At 36.3% G+C, this 19,791-nt stretch overlaps 1 protein-coding gene across 1 annotated transcript in view; it reads left to right on the top strand.

The window, feature by feature from the left end:
• The window catches only part of GRID2 (glutamate ionotropic receptor delta type subunit 2), a 490,302-nt gene that overhangs the window by 108,732 nt on the left and 361,779 nt on the right, over positions 1-19,791 (top strand). Inside the window, exon 3 of the mRNA XM_088133270.1 lies at positions 14,815-15,020. Coding sequence (XP_087989396.1) covers positions 14,815-15,020 — 206 coding nt within the window. The remainder of the gene's footprint in view (positions 1-14,814; positions 15,021-19,791) is intronic.

Genomic DNA, 19,791 nt, shown 5'->3' with positions numbered 1-19,791 from the left:
TCTTGTTTAAATCTGGCATTTCTTTTATATGGGGCATCTGAGAAATACATCAGTTATTTGGAAATATATGACTTGGTTCATATACTGAGCTGTGGTTTGTTTAACCATGGTTTATTGCTTAATCAATATTGACAGAGTTTGTCCAATATGCTAAGTTATAAACAATGATTTATACATCATAAGGAGTGAAATAACATAATATGCCAAGCAAACAGTAAGATAACCATATTATTTTTCAGCACAATTTGTACAGTCTAGGGGCCTCTAAATCTCTGACAAATATTTTGGGAGGACTCAAATTCATTCTGGAAAGTTTGGGATGACCTTCATTCTGATTCAAAGAAATGCAAATTCGTTTCAATACTGTCTGAGTCTTGCCCAAGTATAATTATCAATCATATTTTGAATCCCATGCTTCATATTCCCCATATTTGCTTTGTTGTACCAAAATTAACAATATGTGTCCAGATACTTTCTCCCTATAGTTACTATTTGAACCTAAAGCTGCTTCTTCCATTTTTTAAAAAATCCATTCCTGCTACAGTTCCAGTTCTGCTGCAGATTGCCATCACCAATGACCACTTAGAAATACATCCCACTCAATTCAGTGCTTCTAGACAAGTACATATAAAGACATTCTGTTGTGCTAATGTATGTACTGCAAGTCCAGTTTTTCTTATTTCTTATTCTTATTATTATGGTTGGTTGTGCAGCCAGCCAGATGTTTGACTGGATTTCGCATTTTTATCCTCCTGTTGAGTCCTTTCCAAGGACCTGGGATAGGCAGATATTGTTGTTTGATGGTGTTAGAGGTATCATCACAGGATATAAGCTGTTCCAAGTAAAGTTGCCTTTTGCAATTGGCTGATGGTGATTTTGTCAATGCCGATGATGGTCTTCAAGTGGTGCTCCAGGTGTTTCGGGATTGCACCTAAGGTGCCTATAACTGTTGGTACTATCTGTGCTTTCTTTTGCCATAGTTATTCTACTTCTACTTGCAGGTCTTTGTATTCTGTGGTTTTCTCCAGTTCTTTCTCTTCCCTTCTGCTGTCTCCAGGTATTGCAATGTCCACTATCCAGACTTTTTTGTCTTTCTTATCAACAATGGTTAAGTCTGGGGTGTTGTGTGGCAGGTGCTTGTCTGTTTGAATTCTAAAGTCCCAGAGCACTTTAGCTTCTTCATTTTCTATTACTTTATCTGTTTCGTGGTCCCACCAGTCCTTGCTTGCAGGAAATATTATTCCTGAGTTATCCCTCTGTTCTGTTCTGTTTGAGTTCTGAGAGGCTGAGAAGGACAGAAAGAGAAGAGAGAGCCTTCTTTAAATCAAGATCTGCTCCTAGTCACCAAATGGACATATCCATGGAGTTTTCTTGGCAAGATATGCAAGTGGTTTGCTGTTGCTTTCTTTCAGGATTTTTTTTTCCAGAATCTCAACAATGTCCCAATGTAGTCTACAGTCCCTGGCATTCTCTCATCCAAATGTTAACTTTACATGTGGGCCATCCAAGTTCTACTAGGTGTTGCTGAGGTGGAGGGAAAGAGAGGAGGGGGGGAGAGGGGAGGAGAGAGAGACAATATAAACATATTTGATTGAACTGTATATTTAGTAATCATAGGAATTATATTTAGGACTCCTTTATTACAAATCATGCACCCTTTTTGCTCATACTATTTAATCTCTCCATTTAAAAGGAAATACTTAGCTAGCATTATTGAAATTATGCCTTCCAATATACTTACTGGCTGAAGGAAAGTAAGCTTTCTGGTATTTATAATAAATTTCACTACAGCAAAACTGTGCTGGGATCCAGAATAAATATCATGCTAATCCAAAAACCTAACATTGTACAAAGGGACTGCGCTCATTTACATATCCATTTATCAATGTCATAGGTTTTAAGTTCAACACACTGGAATTGCATTTGACTTTTATCTTTGCTATCAGTGATTGCCTTTCATTAGAGGAATGATAGAGCATAATTTATATTTGGAATTATATATTTCAGCAGGGCAAAGAGTTATTTGAATTTTCTTCTCTTTGTAAAATAGCCCAAATTCTTTTTGAATGCAACTGACCCTATTCATTTGATTTATTAAGCTAGTGGAGGGGGGAGATGGACAGGTCCTATTATTTCTCTTTGGTAGAAGCCAGCAGTCCATTTAGAATTCTCTTTCCAACAAAGAAAATAGAAGCTTTTCAAAAGAAGTTATTATTTCCATATAAGTCCTAATTAGAGGGCTGAGCAGACAATGATTCTGAGAACTCACTTCACATCCACAGATAAGTTTGACCATGAATTGATTACACATTTGAAATGAAACTTAAAATGTGATGAATATGAAAAACAAACAAGACATCTAATAAAACTGGAGCATCAATTTTAAAAGAGAGCAAAGCTCAATATGCTTATGGCTAAGTAGTTTGCTTAAATGTAGTTGATTTTTCTAAAACAAGTGGATGACCTGGAAGGTGGTAGAATTATGCAACACCAGAACCATGGCATGATCGAAGTGTGTTTGGTCCTACTCATAATTTCCCACCCTTACATCTGTATTCAAGGGGAGTAAATTGCCTGTTTTCACAATTTTTGGGAGCAATTACCAATGGAAGCTTGGCAGGCAAAAGGGGCAAGGCTCCTCTTGTCCACACATACTGTTACCACCCTGTTTATTTGTTCAAAAAGAATAAACTATATATGGTTTGGTGTAAAGCTATCACAATAGGCATGACACATATCACATTGGTTTGGTGTAAAGCTATCACAATAGGAAATAGATCATCATAATATGGGAAGAACAGGGTTTAAACGTTACTGATACCCAGAGTTCAGCCATTTTTCTGACCCCAGTTGACTCTGGGCAATCTCACCTTCACCTGCTAAAATCTTATGACATCTCATGTAAGAGAATATCAAAATAATTGCAGGATTCTTTTGTATCATCGCATGAGATTTTGAAATTTTTTATGGTCTCAGTCGGTACCCATAGGAGATTCAGCAGGTACATGGCATTCATTAGCACCATGTTGCTAACCCAACTATTATCTTTCTAACAAGAAACAGTTTCAGGGTAACATAATGATATGCTGAAGAAAGTGAACCAACCCTGGAGAAAATGAGAAATGAAATGGTTGTGTGCATACATGCCTAAGGAGACATCCAGGAGCAGTTTTAATCTCCCAGCTGCTTTAACAACTTGAAAACAAGTGCTACATTTTCAGCTTCTGCACCTCTTCTGAATGATTTGCACACCCATACTGTAAATTATTATATGAAAATGGTGTATATGCCTAAGAAGGGTCAAAACTTCCCTTAACTGCAGAAACTAGCACAGTTAAGACTTATTGAGTAGAACCTCCTGTTTTTTTCCCAGGTTCCTCAAATGAACTCTGCTACTGCCTGCTAGATAGGCGAAGAACAATAAGTAAAGCATAGCATCTATAAATAAGTCTTCATTGGGAAGGGCCTCAATTGGGGAAGTTAATATAAAGCCTATCCTCTGAGAGAAATGTAGTCAAAAACAGGTGTGTCTGAATCAGCTGTAATATTTTTTCTTAAATAATCAAGAGAATGGGGACAGTGTTTTTAAGGAATTCATCTGATAGGGATTGGTTTCAGGATTAAAAATCTAACAGAGTGCCAAGGAGAAAAACTGAGAATTTCATTCGCTGATTTTCAATTTAAGATGAGGTTGGGTGATGTGTCATAAGAGCTGTAGCTTCTCTTGATGCTATGCTGTGAATTATTTGGTGGATGAGAAAGTCTGGTTTTTTGTTTCCAGATGTACTTTCCAAGAAACTGCTTGTGCTCTCTTTATGCTTGGCAGGAACACTGTTGAATTCAGAGGTTTTGCCATGCTTGTTAATTCTCCATGAAAAAGCAAATCATATAAGCCTCCTTAATTGTGGCATTTGTGCCATCTTACAACTCTTTAAAGCAGTTGCATCTTTTCCTGAGATTGTGTGGAATGCTACCTGTTTCATCCTCCAAGAATTCTTAGATCTGAGTGGTTTACTAGTCATGCAGCTACTTGACAAGTTACAATACTACTAAGGCTGTTGGAGTGCAACTGTCTGCAACTCCTTAAATCAAGTATCTTTTCCCAGGATAGTGTGGCAAGCAGCTCTGCAATTCAGGGAAAATATAGAACTGCTTATAGGAATTGCATATTGATACTGTGTTCACACCTCTACGCATTCTGAATGTAATTTAGTTACTTAATTTAATTTAATTAACAGCCACCCAACTCCAGAATGATTCTGGGCAGCTCACAATATAACAAAAAGAATAAAATACAATATAATTCAAACAAGATGGTGGATCTGGTCAAAACACACACAAAAAAACCATATATCAGCAAAATTCACCAGGGGCTCCAGTCACCCCAACCCAAGGCCTGGAAGAACAATGAGGTCTAAGGCCCTCCAGAATGCTATCAGGGTGGGAGCCACCCACAGGAATCTCATTTCAGAGGGCACACACTGTGACAAAGAAGGCATGCCTCCTAGGTCCCAAAAGGCCCCTTTAACTGAAGGGACCCAAAATGTGCCAATTCTGTCAGCTTGTATTGTCTGGGCAGACACAACAGGAGATAGCTGATCCCTCAAATAAGGAGGCCCTTGAATTGCACCCATGAGCAAACCATTGGCCAATACATCTTGTAGAGCAGGGGTGTCACGTGGGCATCCTGAAGGATGTGTAGCTACTTTTTTGTTTATTTTTTGCTTTATTAACCTAAAAAGTAAGAGAAAAATAGTGAAAGTACAAGTCTCAATTTCAGTACATTTGACATACAATTAATTGAGGTGATAATTATTACGATCATCATTTATTTATTGATTTTAGTTTTATTACCCCACTCGGGAGTTATATTATGGTTTGTAAATTTAAAAATAAAAGGAGAAATGGCATGAAAATATATCATAGAAAAACGGCTCAATAAATTCTGACTAAATTGCTTGAAAATAATTTTCCTTGACGCTCTTGCACAAGAATGTTTAAATGTTTCCATATATTAGCATTCCATTGAGGAAAGTTAGGAATAGATTTGTTCTTGCTTCATTCTATCACTACAAGTTTATGACAAGTGTAATTTCTTCAACATTGTATTTTTATTCTGAAGGAGAAGGAAAATCAGGGCTGTTGCCTTAAGATGAGTTTCCTTCATAATTGTTCGTGTATTGAGTGACTGGGAATCACTATTTTAATTTCCCACAATGTTCCAAATTAGAAAAAGACAACATAATGCTTTGTGAGATGGGTGGCTACAGTATATCAATGTGATATATAAATAAATAAAATAAATGCATAATGTACCAGTTAGAATGGCCAATGACCCACTGATTTTTGAACCATTTTGCTAACCAAGAGGGGAAGCATATAAATAGACAGATCATTACTTTGTGTCTCCTTTCAGGATGGGGTCTAAAAACGGAATGGCACAGAGTGTGATAGTGGTGCATTTGTGTATGTGTGTGAAGTAGCTGGTTAGAGAAATATAAAATGGGGGGAGGTGTTTATTTCTGGATCTGACTGGAAAGAAGCTGTCTTGGATAGCCAGAAGGGTTTTCTTGCTTTGAGTGGTGCAAAAATCATGTTACATTAAGAATAACGCTGGCTGCTGGGTTTTTGCACATCAGCTCCTCTGTACACAAACACAACAGATATGTAAATTTTATCTGTTTAAATCATTCACATGCCATCTTTTAGAGCCAAGCCTTCCCAAGGCCACTTCCATCACAGAAATACAAAATCACAATATTGCATATATTTTTTAAAAAAAATAATGCAATGAATTAAATAAAAAGAGCAGTAAACTAAAAACAGCAATAAAGATCAGTAATAATCAAATAGCAGCAATGCCAAAAATAAACAGCACCCTATATCAAATAATATCCTTAATACCGAATAACCTCCAATCAAATTGTAGCATAAATATATTGCAAATGGATAAATGAACAGGGATTACAAAGAGAGAAAAATCACCAGGTTTCTAGCAGTATTCCCTTGCAACAAGGAATCTGTTTTTACAAAATTGTCCAGGAATATCTTCCCATTCAACCCCCTACTTGGGAAAATTAAATGTGGAAATAGTAGGTTTAAAAAATAATGTACTGCTTCAAAAATTATAGAAAGCTTTTAAAGTGATTAACAAAGACCTCAATTGACTTAGTTTTGTGAAAAAGAATCTTCCTGAGGTAGGAGCCTTCTCTGATTCTCCAAGAGCTAAAAGCTCTGAGTTATAGAGTTTTATGTGGCAATTGGCAGTGTGAAAACTATACCAATAAAAGCCTTAAAGAAAAATAAACAATACATTTAAGCACTACATTAACTAAACTTTCAGCAGGTTCATCTAGCATACAATTTGGGAGATGACAGCTACATTTTAAGGAAGCTCAACGAAATGAGAATTGCACAGACTTTAGTAAGGTGTCTTCAATGCTAGTATTACGGGTAAATACAGAACCTTAGACACTACAAAAGGAATTTCCAACTCTCGTTTAGTACTGAGTTCATTCATGTCTCTTGCAATGTTTTCATTGAATTTTCCCAGGTTTCTTGTCACCTGGACTGAGTTGTCATTTATGAGATAAGCTCATGTTCAACTGATTCCCCTCCTGTCTCTTGTTGCTCATGCCCAGCATTCCTCCCATTCTCCTCCCTGCCTCCCCACAATCTCTAGCATATAGGTTTTATTTGTGGATGATTGAGTCTAAGAGTCTTAGGAGTTCACAGGATTAACACTTATTCCTATGAAGGCAATTGGTCTATATAATCTAACCTGCTTTAGCATCTGTCATGCTTATTGCATTTGTTTAAGGACATACAGAAACAAAGGATACCCACCCATCTTCTAGCACTAAGAACATCCTTTGAATGAAACCTAAGAAGCTGTAGCATTAGTTGCCCTGTCTCTAGAGCAGAGGAAAAGGAATATCTGTAGAACGTTGTTTGAATGAATTGATTCTATACAATCACTTGTATCTCATCTACTTCCATAGTTTATAAACAAGGTAAAACCATAAACTAACAGCAACAAAAATGACTGGGATCCACACTGGTATCAAAAGCTCAGCTGCAATTTTTAAAGACTTACAAAACCTGAACAGAATATGGGGCAAAGCTTGGGGGCAAATATTTTCATAGCCTTGAGGCTACAACCAAGAAGGAACACCTCAAGGTCCTCTTCTTTTCAGTTCACTCTCAGGAAGCACCCATAGGCTGGGCTAAATCTGAGTAAGAGAGATGATTGTTTCAGTATCATTTATCCAGCCTAAAACTGACACAAAATCATACTGAGGCTGACTTCAAATAATGGCTATAGAAAAAATTTCTGCATCAGAAATTTATGTAAATCTATAGAGGAATGACATAACTTTATTCAGTAATTTTTCTAAACCAATTCATAATAATGCATAAATTACAAGAAGAAGAGTGAGCAGGAAATTCTGCAGTATAGACAGTCTTTTCATTTCAGTTTGGGTTCAGATTGCTTCAGTTGTTCTTAACTTTCTTCTTTAGCTTAAAAAAAAATCCAATTCCTCACACTTTCAACTGAATCCTGAAGCAAGTTGCCTAATTACATAAATAACATCTTCTGATCATCATAAAAATGCCTTAGAAGGGAAAGGCTGCTTTTCTACCATCTTGGCACCAGAGATTGAATGACCTTCACTGAGCATATATAATTAAAGAGTGAATGTCAGTTCTTCTTTTCAACCCTTTTTTGCATTGTTTTGTAATCATGGTAAAGAAATAGTTTGCACAAACATTTTTCCTGCCTATTTCTTTCAGTATATCTTTTTCTCTTTTAATACATTTGAATTTTTTAGTGTGTGCTACACCTATATTACCCATAAAGCAAAATAAAATACTTTATTTTTATTTTTATTTTTGCTTTAGTTCCAAACAGCACAATGCTGAAAAGTGCAGATTTTAGCATAAGTGCATTTCAGATTCAAGATATATAATTTTTTTATACAAATTGAAATCATTAAAAAAAAGGAGGGGGAACTGGACAAATATCTCCTTCACTGGTATATCAAATATTTTTTTTTTCCTCTAATATCTTTCACCCAGTTTATACTGGCAGAAAAATGTGTTCAAGAACTGAGAGCTGAATTAGTCTAGCTGTATAAGCATTACTAGCATAAATATGTTCAGGTAGGCTGTTTGACATAATGCAAGAAATAAAATACTTTGAGTAAAATCAGTTATATTCATTTTAAGCAGAGTCCAGGCCCATCAGAGCTCAAATTTATTTGTGGGGCTGCCTCTCTCTGAAGTTATGTGCCCATCCTACTTGGTTACATAGGGTGGGTGCACTCCTGGTCCTTTCCTATAAATGTTGTCATCTGATGGGACCTCAGAGGTGCACATTCTCGGTGGATCCCTAAATAGGGATCCCTACCTATTTAGCCTTCTAGAAGGCCATGAAGACCTGGCTCTTCTCCCAAACATTGGGCTAGGATAGGGGTGTTGCTGGGAGGCTATTTGGTCTGGCACCTGAAGGGAAGGGTGGTTTTATTTTTATACTTGTTTTTATTGCTTGTCGTGAGCTGCCTAGAATCATGTGAGATGGGCGGCTATATAAGTTCAATGAATGAATGAATGAATGAATCAATCAATCAATCAATCAATCACTAAGGGGTATAGTTCCTAGAGGTTTCCTCCAATGTGTCCATTATCATGTGACTGGTGACTGCTTTACTGTTTTGTGGTGATATTCAATACTGAGAACTACTTTCAATCAGTTCAGCTGAATGACATGCATAATGTAATTTAGAACACAGTACAACTGAATGAAAATGCATAATTGACAGAGAGCAAGCCAAGGAGATCCTCTTGAGTCCTGAGATTGTGTCAATTAGTTGTGTTAAAAGTTTCATGTGAATATGGACAGCATGTTCAGCATTTTGTCTGGAGAAGTGAAATTCCTTCTAAGCCATTTAACTATGCCTGAATAGTGTGCAGTTCATTTCTGTGATGAAGCACCTTTGCTGCTACAGCAATCACTGGGCAAAGAAGGATGACTGCAACAGGTCCACAAAGCACTGTTGATAAGAATTTGGACAGTGTCGTTTGTAATACTGTGGCTTTCCTGGGAACAAGGCAGCCTTTTGCATAAATCACCTGGTGATTTTTTTTAAAAAAAATTGCATTTCCCTTTAACTGAATAATTTGATTCTCGCAGAAGTGGTAGGAGGAGAAAAATGTTATTTGGAGTAACATGATGTTTTCTTCTATAAAGTTTAATGATGGTATACTTGAATTATCACAGCCTTTGTTGGTAATGTATGGATTTTCTGTTACCTACAGTTTATTTATTTTTGCCATTTTCCCCATTAAGCTTACGGGGGAAAAGTGGGAAGGCTGTAGCTTTTCCACAGCTTCTCCTTTTGATTAGATTAGATTATTCATTGTGAATGCAATTTAACCATTTGAGATTTGTGAGTTCATCTTTCATAAGCTTCAATGAACACATTGCAGCCTTATGGCTGATCATGGGCTGTAACTGTTCAGTTATTTTTCACAACTAATAATAAATTAGCTGAAGACACAGCTTTTACTTTCGTAGATTTAAAGCTTAACAGTAAGAAAATAATGACCACCAAGATATAACACTATGATCAAAGCAACAATCCACTGTGAGATTAATCTAGCACATGCCACAGTGAATGAACTGTAAACTTGTATAGATTACTACCTCTCAGTCAAATCTGCAGCTGAGAACATTTCAGTTTTCAAATTCATTTATTATTTACTTTAAGATGAGCAATGGGCTAATTTCCTTCCTTCCTAGTCCAGTTGGATTGGCTCAAAAATACATTTTTTAAAACTTCTTTTCCAAAATGTCAGAAATATGTTAGTTTGTGTTCCAAACCAACTTGATTTTGGAAGCTGGATTGCTATTGTCATAGCATTTAGGTTAACCACAACTCAAAGGACCACTTGGATTTTTTATCCAGAAGTATTAACAATATACGTAAGAGGAAATGATTATTTATTTCCTTCCGTTCCACTGCCTTTCTATAGTTGAAATGCTTCCAAATGTATTGAATTGTGGCATATGGGTTTTAGTGGCTTGGCATGGCTGCTGTTCTGCTGGCATGAGCCAGCCATTGTAATGAGTAAAAGAAGAAACAGTAGCTCAGTTCTGCCCTTGAAGGGTAGCTATGCTGTCACCAGGCCTGATGAGCTGACATTGGCTGCTAGCCAGGGCTGGTATGGTGAGATGTCGAGACAGCAGTCCCATTGGTTCAGCCTGGTATATAGGTGTTGGGGACTAGAGCCTGGGAGGGGGGACACCCACCTCGTCAGTTGTTCGGACACATGCTGCTGGTCTAACCTAAAAACTGGAGAGAGATAGAGAGAAAGGGAAAGGAGAGAAGGAGAAGAGAGAAAAAGTCTATGCATTAAGTGAATGGAGTGGCTGGAGAGAAAAGCTGGAGAGATAAGTTGTGTGTGTGGAGCAGTTGTCAGGTCCTGATCTGGAAGGGAGAATAAAGGTCTCTGGAAGAAGAGAAGACCCAGAGGGATGAGATCTCCACCCTAGACCAAGAACAGGCAGGGGAGACCCGGCTGGTTGCAGGCAGTGGCTTCACCCAAGACCCAAGAGGGGAAGGAGAAGTTCGGTTGTCATTGGAGAAGCCCTGGTCTCTGGGGAAGGACTGGACAGAAGACTCTGAGAGAGATTCTTAAGTGAACGGAGAAGCAGTAGTTGTTAGGCTGAGGAGTTCTAGGAGGAGGTCAAGCCATGCTGAGCACACTTCAGTAAATTCCAGCCCATACCTTTCTTTTCACTCTCCTGTCAAGCCCAGAAATGGAGGAGGGAGATGGAGAGAAAGGGGGAGGAAGCAGGAAAGCTAGAGGAGTGTAGTCTCTGGAAGGGAGACTTAGGAGGAAACCTGATGCCAGGTGAACAGTATTGTGTTGTAAATACCTGCTGTAAATAACGCCACTGTGTATAGTAAAAAACATAAAAGCCTCCATTGTCCTGTTTTTCTGTGTCAATTGCCACCCTTACAAAACAATACACCTTCAGTTCAAAAAGGAACCCCATCACACTGTGACATGTACAGATGTTACAAGGAAGAGAATTGACTTTTGGGGAGGTGGACAGGGGAACTAGTTTGATGGGGATGATTTATTTGGGCATTTAATAAATTAACTCAAGTCTCAGTTTCTACTTTGGTTGATTTAGAGTTTAAATTCAGCTAGCTGCATTTACCATACCATCTTATACCTAATTAACTGAAAATGTAAAATAATGTTCCATCATACTAAACATACCTGTGTTTCTATTCATTCACTGCTTGCTTTTAATGAGCAGGGTGGTGAATCATGGAAACCTGGTGAATGATGAAAGTCTTAGTGGTGAACATGATGTATCTTTCTGGAAGATTTGGCTTAGAAATGCTATCTGATGGCATCCCAGGGTGGAAGCCTTTACCTCAAAAAGTTCATGTGCATTAGGTTTGTCACAACCAACCCTGATAGCTCTGCATGATTGGTTTATCTATCTTCTCTGCACCCTCTTCTTCAGATTTGTTATCCAGGTAGCTGCTCTGAGCTAGATACAAGATATTGGACCAGAGTCTCCTCACTTCCTTCAGCTTGACTGATTGTTTGAATAGCCTGAATGAAACTAGTTTATTGTTAGATATAAATTTATCCTGACCTGAGTGGAATATTGCCTAATTTCTCTTATCTATGGGTTGTTCCCTTTGAATTATAAGGCCAGCAGAAACTAGAAATTTAGAGAGGGAGATCACAGGGTGATGTAGAGGAATTAATATAATTTTTTATCTAAGAAGCGGATATGGAGGGAAGTTAATGCTATAATTCTGTTAAAAGCTGTTGGTGGCATTCTAATTCTACAACGTATAATTATCACTTATTTTAGTATAATTTAATGATGATGCTTATAACAATAATAATTAGTACTTCTATAATATTTTGGAATGTTCTGAAGACTTCAACACATTATGTTATTGTAATCCTTACAGTTGCCATGTAAAGGAGATTATAAACTTTATACATATATTACAAATGTAGTGGGCCTGACTCTTACTAAGTAACTTCATAGTAGATATGACAATGAACTGGGGATTTCTTGGTATATATTTTAATTTCTTAGCTCCAATGCTGCACCAGATCTCCTAAACTTAATTTAATTTTCTCTGAATAATATCCATTGAACTTGGGGAAAAGGAGAAAAAAGTATTTAATTCTCTGTTTGGATATAACTTATACACAACAACAGCTTCTAAATTCAGTCATGCCTATCCTTTTTTTTTTTTTTTAACTAAAAACTTCTTTCAAACTTTGTACTAATTCTGCAAGTCTACAAGAATACCCTTACATAGCTATATATTCCAGGGTTAAAGCTAGAGCATATATTTTTATGGTGCACTTAAAATCTGGCACATTTGTAGTAGTTTAGATAATTGTGTTGCTTCTTAAATTGTCCTTGAAGTGCCAAAAAGACCTCTAACAGCGCTGATTAGACTGAATTTAATTTCCCTGATTTAGACATTAAATAGGAGCTGCAATTAACCATCACTGACTATCTTTTGGAAGTATATTTTTAGAATGAGCATATACTTTAGCAGCATTAAGCTATTATTCAGTGTTTAGTACTACTTGAAACTTACTGAAGGATCTGGCTAAATACTGCAATTATATCCCTTGCTTCCTCTAGAAAAGACCATCTCTTCCTTGAGCTCCAGTTCACATTCATACATCTGATTTTCAAGCAATCTACTGGTTGAGGAGAATTGTAATCCACAATGTTCTAAATGCATGGGTTTCGGTTTTTTTCATTTTCAATGAACTTTTTCCATATTAATGCCTCTGCAGACTCTAAAAAAACCTATTAGACTTAGCATAATACCATGTCAAGAGAACATTTGCCCTCTACATCTTCATTTCACTATATTGATCTTTTTAAAGAAGAACTCCAGACTGGCTTACAAGCCATGAAGTTAGTGTGAAATCTCTCACATAAGCAAAGAATGAAATAATGTAGGAGTAAGCTCACTTTGAATATGCAGAACATATTTTGGATGATTTTATAACATGGCTGCCCTGATGGGTGTGATCAGTTACAAAGCAGTCATTAACCAGAAAACAAGCTGGTAAGATTGTTCTTGGCCATTCCCTCTACTGAACCCAACAGGATGGTTTCTACTACCCAAATATCTTTTTCATCCTTTTTCTGAGCAGATGAGTTTCAAACAGTAATGGGCTTTAGCCACGTATCACCTTTATGTCTTAAAAATGTTGATGTGGTCAATATGGGCATTCTCAGGTATAAAGATTGATGGGTTCTGCTGCTTTGCTTTGTCATATATCAGTTTCCTTTTTTTTTTTTTTTTTTGAAACGAGAAACTAAAGAAACTAAAAGACAGTATGGTAAAAAGTTTGTCAGTGCCAAAAGAGACATTTATGGTCCTTTATTGCTCAGGGACATCACGTTGCCTACATACATGCATTTATCTACACTTCTAACTTGTTCTTCCTTTAAGAAAGTTAGTTTGAGCTGCCTAATGATCTTTAACCAAAATTATGACATCCAGTTCTGACTAGTTCCATACATGAGGTCAGTCAGAGGAAGCCTAAGGGTGTTCTGGACCTTCTATCAAAGCTGACATATCTAAATCAGTAGTTAGTTGAGTAATTATTGCAACAGTGCTAGCAAAAACTAATGTTGGTGGTTTCTCTTTTTTAACCTTCAGTATTTTTCTTGGAGCTTTAGACATGGTACTTATATCAAAATATTGTCAACTCATACCTGAATAAAACTTTAAATAGAAAGATTGGATGGAAAGGAAGAGCTGCTTCCAAAAAAAAAAAGCTAACCTGCATGAAAAGTTAATTGCTTCATTTATTTTGTTTTGCTTTTTTGTAAATGACAAAATGTGGGAAATCTCAGGTAAGGGAGAGAAGGGATATAGAAGTTTAAGTATTTTTTTTTTCCTTAACCTAGACCTGACAAATATCAGGTGCTACAGTATCTGTATTTCAGGAAAAGCCTGAAACACTCCAATCTTAACTTAAGATGTAAATAATCAGTTTTAGAAACCTAGTTTTAGTTGGATTGACAGAGAGAGGAATCCATTTTTTCCTACTGATTACCACAAGGTAGCCCATCCTTCTCTGATCATATTAATTTGTATCTGGCTTCCCTTCCCCCCCCCCCCCAATAACTGCTCCTATCATTAGATTTTTGGAGGGATTTTTCCTGCTATTGGTCTCAAGTTGTAACTCAATACATATACAATAAAGACACTTGTTTCAGATTCTCCATTCCTCTGGCATATTTAGTATAGGTATCGTTGCTGTTAATCTTTTCCACTTCAAAATTATAATATTATTTCCTGATGACAAGGGAGCTATTGTTATAATGTGATTTCTGGGTTCCATCAAATGGAATAAAATCAGTGGTGGGTTGCCTTTGATAACTTACTGTCCTTTTCTAGGCAGGTGTTGCTTAATGAACACCACAGTCTGTCAGGATTTGGAATCATATGATGAGCAAACAAGGAAAGCAAACCAGGGATAATTAAATTCCTTTTTAAATTGTTCTTTTCAAAATAAACTAGTGCCTAAAATTTTCTGTTCACAAATTAGCCCTTTAGGACATGTCAGGAGTGTAGCTAACGAACAGTTGCAATGAATATTAAGTTAATGTGGCTTCAGGGGGTGGTTGCTTGACATGAGGCAGAATACCTTTCTCCAGATAAGACCAAATCGTTTTTGTCTGTGTTCGATGTGGTAATTAGCATTCTGATGAGTTTTTGATGTTCCCAGATATCCGTGGAATACAAGAGTTTTTGGACAAAGTATCTCAGCAGGGAATGGATGTAGCACTTCAGAAAGTGGAGAACAATATCAATAAAATGATCACAGGACTCTTCACTACCATGCGGATTGAAGAACTCAACCGCTATCGGGACACGCTGAGACGGGCCATTCTGGTAATGAACCCATCGACAGCCAAGTCTTTCATTGCTGAGGTAAGTGAAAGCACCAGCTGACTATTCACTTAAAATTCAGTGTCCTTTGAAACTTCTGAGGAAACCATTTGATTTTCATTGCTGAAAAGGAAATCTGATTTTATTATACAATTCTTTTTTTCCTTTATTTGAACGGCATGTGTATGTGAGAATGGATGTATTAATCTGCCCAAATCTTTGGACTCTAAATCCAATAATTGGTTTGCAAATGATGTACAGAAACTATGGGTCTTAAAATTCCAACACAACTAAAGAACACCAGGTTGAGGAAGGAATACATATAGGTTATTATTTGTAAAATAAAAATAGCTTTTAACCTAATGCTTTATGGGGTTTGGTATTTTGTCTTATTAGCATTTATTATTGTTGTTCTTTAATTATTTTCCTGTACAATTTATTCCATTATTGTACTGTATTTATTGTTTTACTTTCAAATATCAAATTATTGGAGGCATAGGTGTTCATTCATAACTATTAATTATGCCAAAATGATGAAACATGTGTCATGACATCACAATGCAAATTCTACCATTTCATCCTTGTGCTGCAGAGTTAGTATGACACACATTTCATCACTTGCTTCCCTGGCCCCTTCCTGATATGTTAACTGCAAAATACTTTTTCTAATAATATATCCGCTAATTTAATAGTAATTGAGAGAAATTGAAACATTTCACCCAAACTTTTAAGTAGAAGGAAAACACCATAGTTTGCTCATATCGATTACCAGGTTTCTCAAATAGTGGGATTTTGTAGGTGACAGCTAGCCCCAAAGACCACAACAACACTAGAAATAATATTAATGCTGGCCACAAATGGCTTTTTGAAATTCTTTCCCAGATTTGTGAGCAAAACAAAATAAAAACTAAAATGGTGGGTTCTCTAGGAGAGGAAATTCTTCAACAATTTCTCAAAGGCATTTTTTTTCTTTTTCTTTTCTAATTTCTTTCTTACTTATTCACTATTCTTATTTTTTTTCCCCTAATATGTGTATTCTCTTTATCTTGTTAAAAATTTCTTCAATAAAAATTATATTAAAAACAAAACAAAACCCTTATGGACTTTTTGCTGAAAAAAGAAAAAAAATAAACCTGTGATTTATGAGTTTGACAATTAGAAAGGGTAGTTTACGGAAAGAAAGAAATTACAATGTAATCTTAGCCACAGAGAGAGAGAGTAAAGTATAAATGCATTTATAACCACTGTCAAAAACATCAGAAGCTTCTTCTTTATTACCTTTTTCTTTTTCCTTTCTTATTCACTATTCTTCCTTATTTTCTTTGTTTCTTTTCTAATATTTTTTATTTATTTATTTATTTATTTATTTATTTATTTATTTATTTATTTGCTTTATTTAAGAGGTTTATATGGCCACCCATCTTAAACAACTCTGGGCGGCTCACAACAATAACAAAACCAATAACTGTAAAACAATCATAAAGCAATAAAACAACAAAACAAAAACCCTGAGCCTTAATCATCCCCTTGGGATGCCCCACAGCAAGCTCCAGTTGCCCTCATTCCATAATTTCTACCTATTCAATCCTATCCCAGTGCCTCAGGAAAACGCCAGGTCTTAATGGCCTTCTAAAAGGCTAGAAGGGTGGGGGCCTGCCAAATCGCTGGGGGGAGGGTGCTCCACAAGGTAGGGGCAGCCATGGAAAAGGCATGCTTCTGAGGTCCCACTAGGTGGCAGGATTTCAGGGAAGGGACCTGGAGCATGCCTACCCTCTCTGATCTAGTCGGATGGGCAGATATTCCTAGGGAGAGGTGATCCCACATATAACCAGGTCCTGGGCCATATAGGGCTTTAAAAGTGATAACCAGCACCTTGAATTGCACCTGAAAAGAAAGTGGGAGCCAGTGCAGCTCATGCAGTAAAGGTATAACATAGGCAAATCTATGAGCACCCAATACTGTGCACGCCGCTGCATTCTGGACCAGTTGTAACTTCCACGTGGCCTTCAAAGCCAGCCCCATGTAAAGCACATTGCAATAATCCAATTGGGAAGTGACTAAGGCACGAGTGACTGTGAGCAAGGCCTCCTGGTCCAGGAAAAGGTGAAATTGGCACACAAGATGGATCTGTGCAAAGGATATTTGTATTGCTTTCATCTTGTTAAAAATGTCTTCAATAAAAATATATATTTAAAAAAAAAATTCTCAAAGGCATGATTCCCCTTAACAATGATTGTAGTCATATTATTTCAAGAATTCTTCCTGATGTACCTTAGGATCTATGGGAATCCAGTGAGGTTGCAGATCACTGAGAAATAATCATACAATGAAGGACAGACCTCTCCATTTTGGGGAATATCTTTAAAATGTTCTCCTTTAATAGAATTTCTGAAAGTTCAAACTGAATGAGAACTGGCACTAATCAAAGCTTTATTTATTTATTTATTTATTCATTCATTCATTCATTCATTCATTCATTCATTCATTTATCAAATTTGTCACCGCCCATCTCGTTGAAACTACTCTGGGAGGTTTACAAAACAGTTAAAATCAATTAAAATTACAATATATAATACTTTTAATAATGGTACAGAGAAGTATAAGTAATTACTAATAATTCCTAATTAGAGATCTATGGTATTGTGATATGTAAATAAAAGGGAAAGCAGAAATAAAGGCTCTTTCTGTGTCAGAATGGCTCTTAATTCGAACCTGGATTCTTAATTCATTGCCATTTTTTTCCTACAGAGATGGAATATTCGAGTACTTCTAGGCAGAGATGAGAAGCATATCAGTAGCCAGGGTGGCCAGTACTGAGTGAATTGTTGATGTCCAACAACATCTAAAGGGTCATGTCATCCACCCTTATTGTAGGATGAAAACTTAGGTTATTCTCCAAACACAGTGATTCCCTCCTTCTCAGTTTTCTAATGCTGCCCATTGCTATGAGCAAAATAATTCAGGAAGAGAAAATGCCTCCCTTTCATCATCGCCAGTATTACTGTTCTGTAAGTAAATGTACACAGTAATAAAAGAAGAATTAATAGGTCCACCAGTGGATATTGCATGATAGTCAAATGTCAGTTTACCGCAAGTTCTAAAAGCAAGGAGGCAGCCGACACCTGGGCTTGTGATGGTTGGCTCTTAATATCTCTTTATTTATGAAGCTATTGCAATATAAACTACTAACTGAACAGTAATGTACATGGTATACAGCAAACTTTTTTTTTTTAACTTGGTAACCAGCATGGCTGAAGCAATCAATGATAAAGGGGAGGGGAATAGCTTTGGTAATGATCCTTGATCAGTGTTCTGATAAGTGTACTGGTGTCTTTAATTCCATAAATTTAATATTGATATTTATGCATGCATAATCATGAATAGATGCACAGATAATTATGTTTTGTTCTCTCATGGCACTGCCTTGTTTAAGAAGTTTAAAAAATGACAATCTACATTGTGTGCTTCTATGAATAACATCTATTATCATTAATTCTATCAATTACCTGTTGTCTCAGGCATTGTATATATTATAAAAGACTAAAGTACAGAAATTGAAATCATATATAACCATTTTTGGCATTGCCCCTATTAACAAAACATGTTGATTTTTTTTCCCCCTGTATTCTCTTCACATCTTGAACTTGCAAAACTGAAATATTTAATGTTTTCCTTATTGTGCTCTCAGCATCTTTATGTTAAACAATTTCAACAAGTTCCCTTGCAACCTTCAGAAGTGAACAGCTACTTAATAAATAAACTTGTAAAATATCCGGTTAAATTACACTTAAAAGAATCTTGCCTAATTCATTTGAAATTATGGGTTTTTTTGCATGATTGGTACTTATGTGATGAACATAATATATGTGCATACATTAGGAACAATTTAAACTGCTTTGTAGGATTATAGTATTTACATTTTCAATTCCACTTGCCATATTTCATGTAGCTAGAATAACAAATTACCTACACAGAATGTTGAATATATATAATGAAATGTAAAGCATCCAATTTATAACATTCCACATTTAAAACAAAGTTGGATCACTATTATTTATTTAGATACTTCCACCATCACATACTAGAATGTCTGCATTTAAAGATATACTAAAATGTCTGCATTCTTATTCCTTTCACAACATTTATTTTTAAATTAGCTTTTTACCAATAAAACTTGAGAGTTATCGTTTCTATTCTTCTGTATATATTGTTGCAAGTGCTCCTAGATCTGTTTGCAGTATCTTGATTATGCTTTTTGCAACTGATTAGCTCAAATCTATCATGTCAGAATTTAAAGGGGATCTATATTTCCTTCCTTTCACAAAGCTGTGCAGATGATAGATAGATAGATAGATAGATAGATAGATAGATAGATAGATAGATAGATAGATAGATAGATAGATAATTGCATAAGATTCCATATTAAACAGATTGCATAAGGTTTATATTAAACAGACAATTCCATGTTAAAAATAGCTTATTCTATGTCTTGATTCAGTTTTGAAGTTTCTTAGTAGAATGGTTCAGGTTAAATGGAATGTATTTTCTAACAATTTACAGATTGAAAGAGAGACATTGTCATGTGTTTAGATCTTGGTAGCTGTTTTCTATCAGATTATTGATGGGAGTGATTCTTTAGCATTTCAGGTTGCTATCCTTCATGATATAAAAGATTGGAACAGACATGTGTCTGTGTGCAGAGATGTTTTGCTCTACCACTTGCAGCTCTTCCCCTAATAATTGACCTGTGGTCCAACCCACCCACCCCTCCAACACATGAATGTGAGGTATCTGCGGGGGGGGGAGGGGGTGT

This window comes from Python bivittatus, unplaced genomic scaffold, assembly GCF_059951505.1.
Source record: "Python bivittatus isolate LINGU-HERP-01145 unplaced genomic scaffold, Pbiv_v1 ctg000070_np1212, whole genome shotgun sequence".
Lineage (NCBI taxonomy): Eukaryota > Metazoa > Chordata > Lepidosauria > Squamata > Pythonidae > Python > Python bivittatus.
This window is presented reverse-complemented; position numbering and strand designations above follow the sequence as displayed.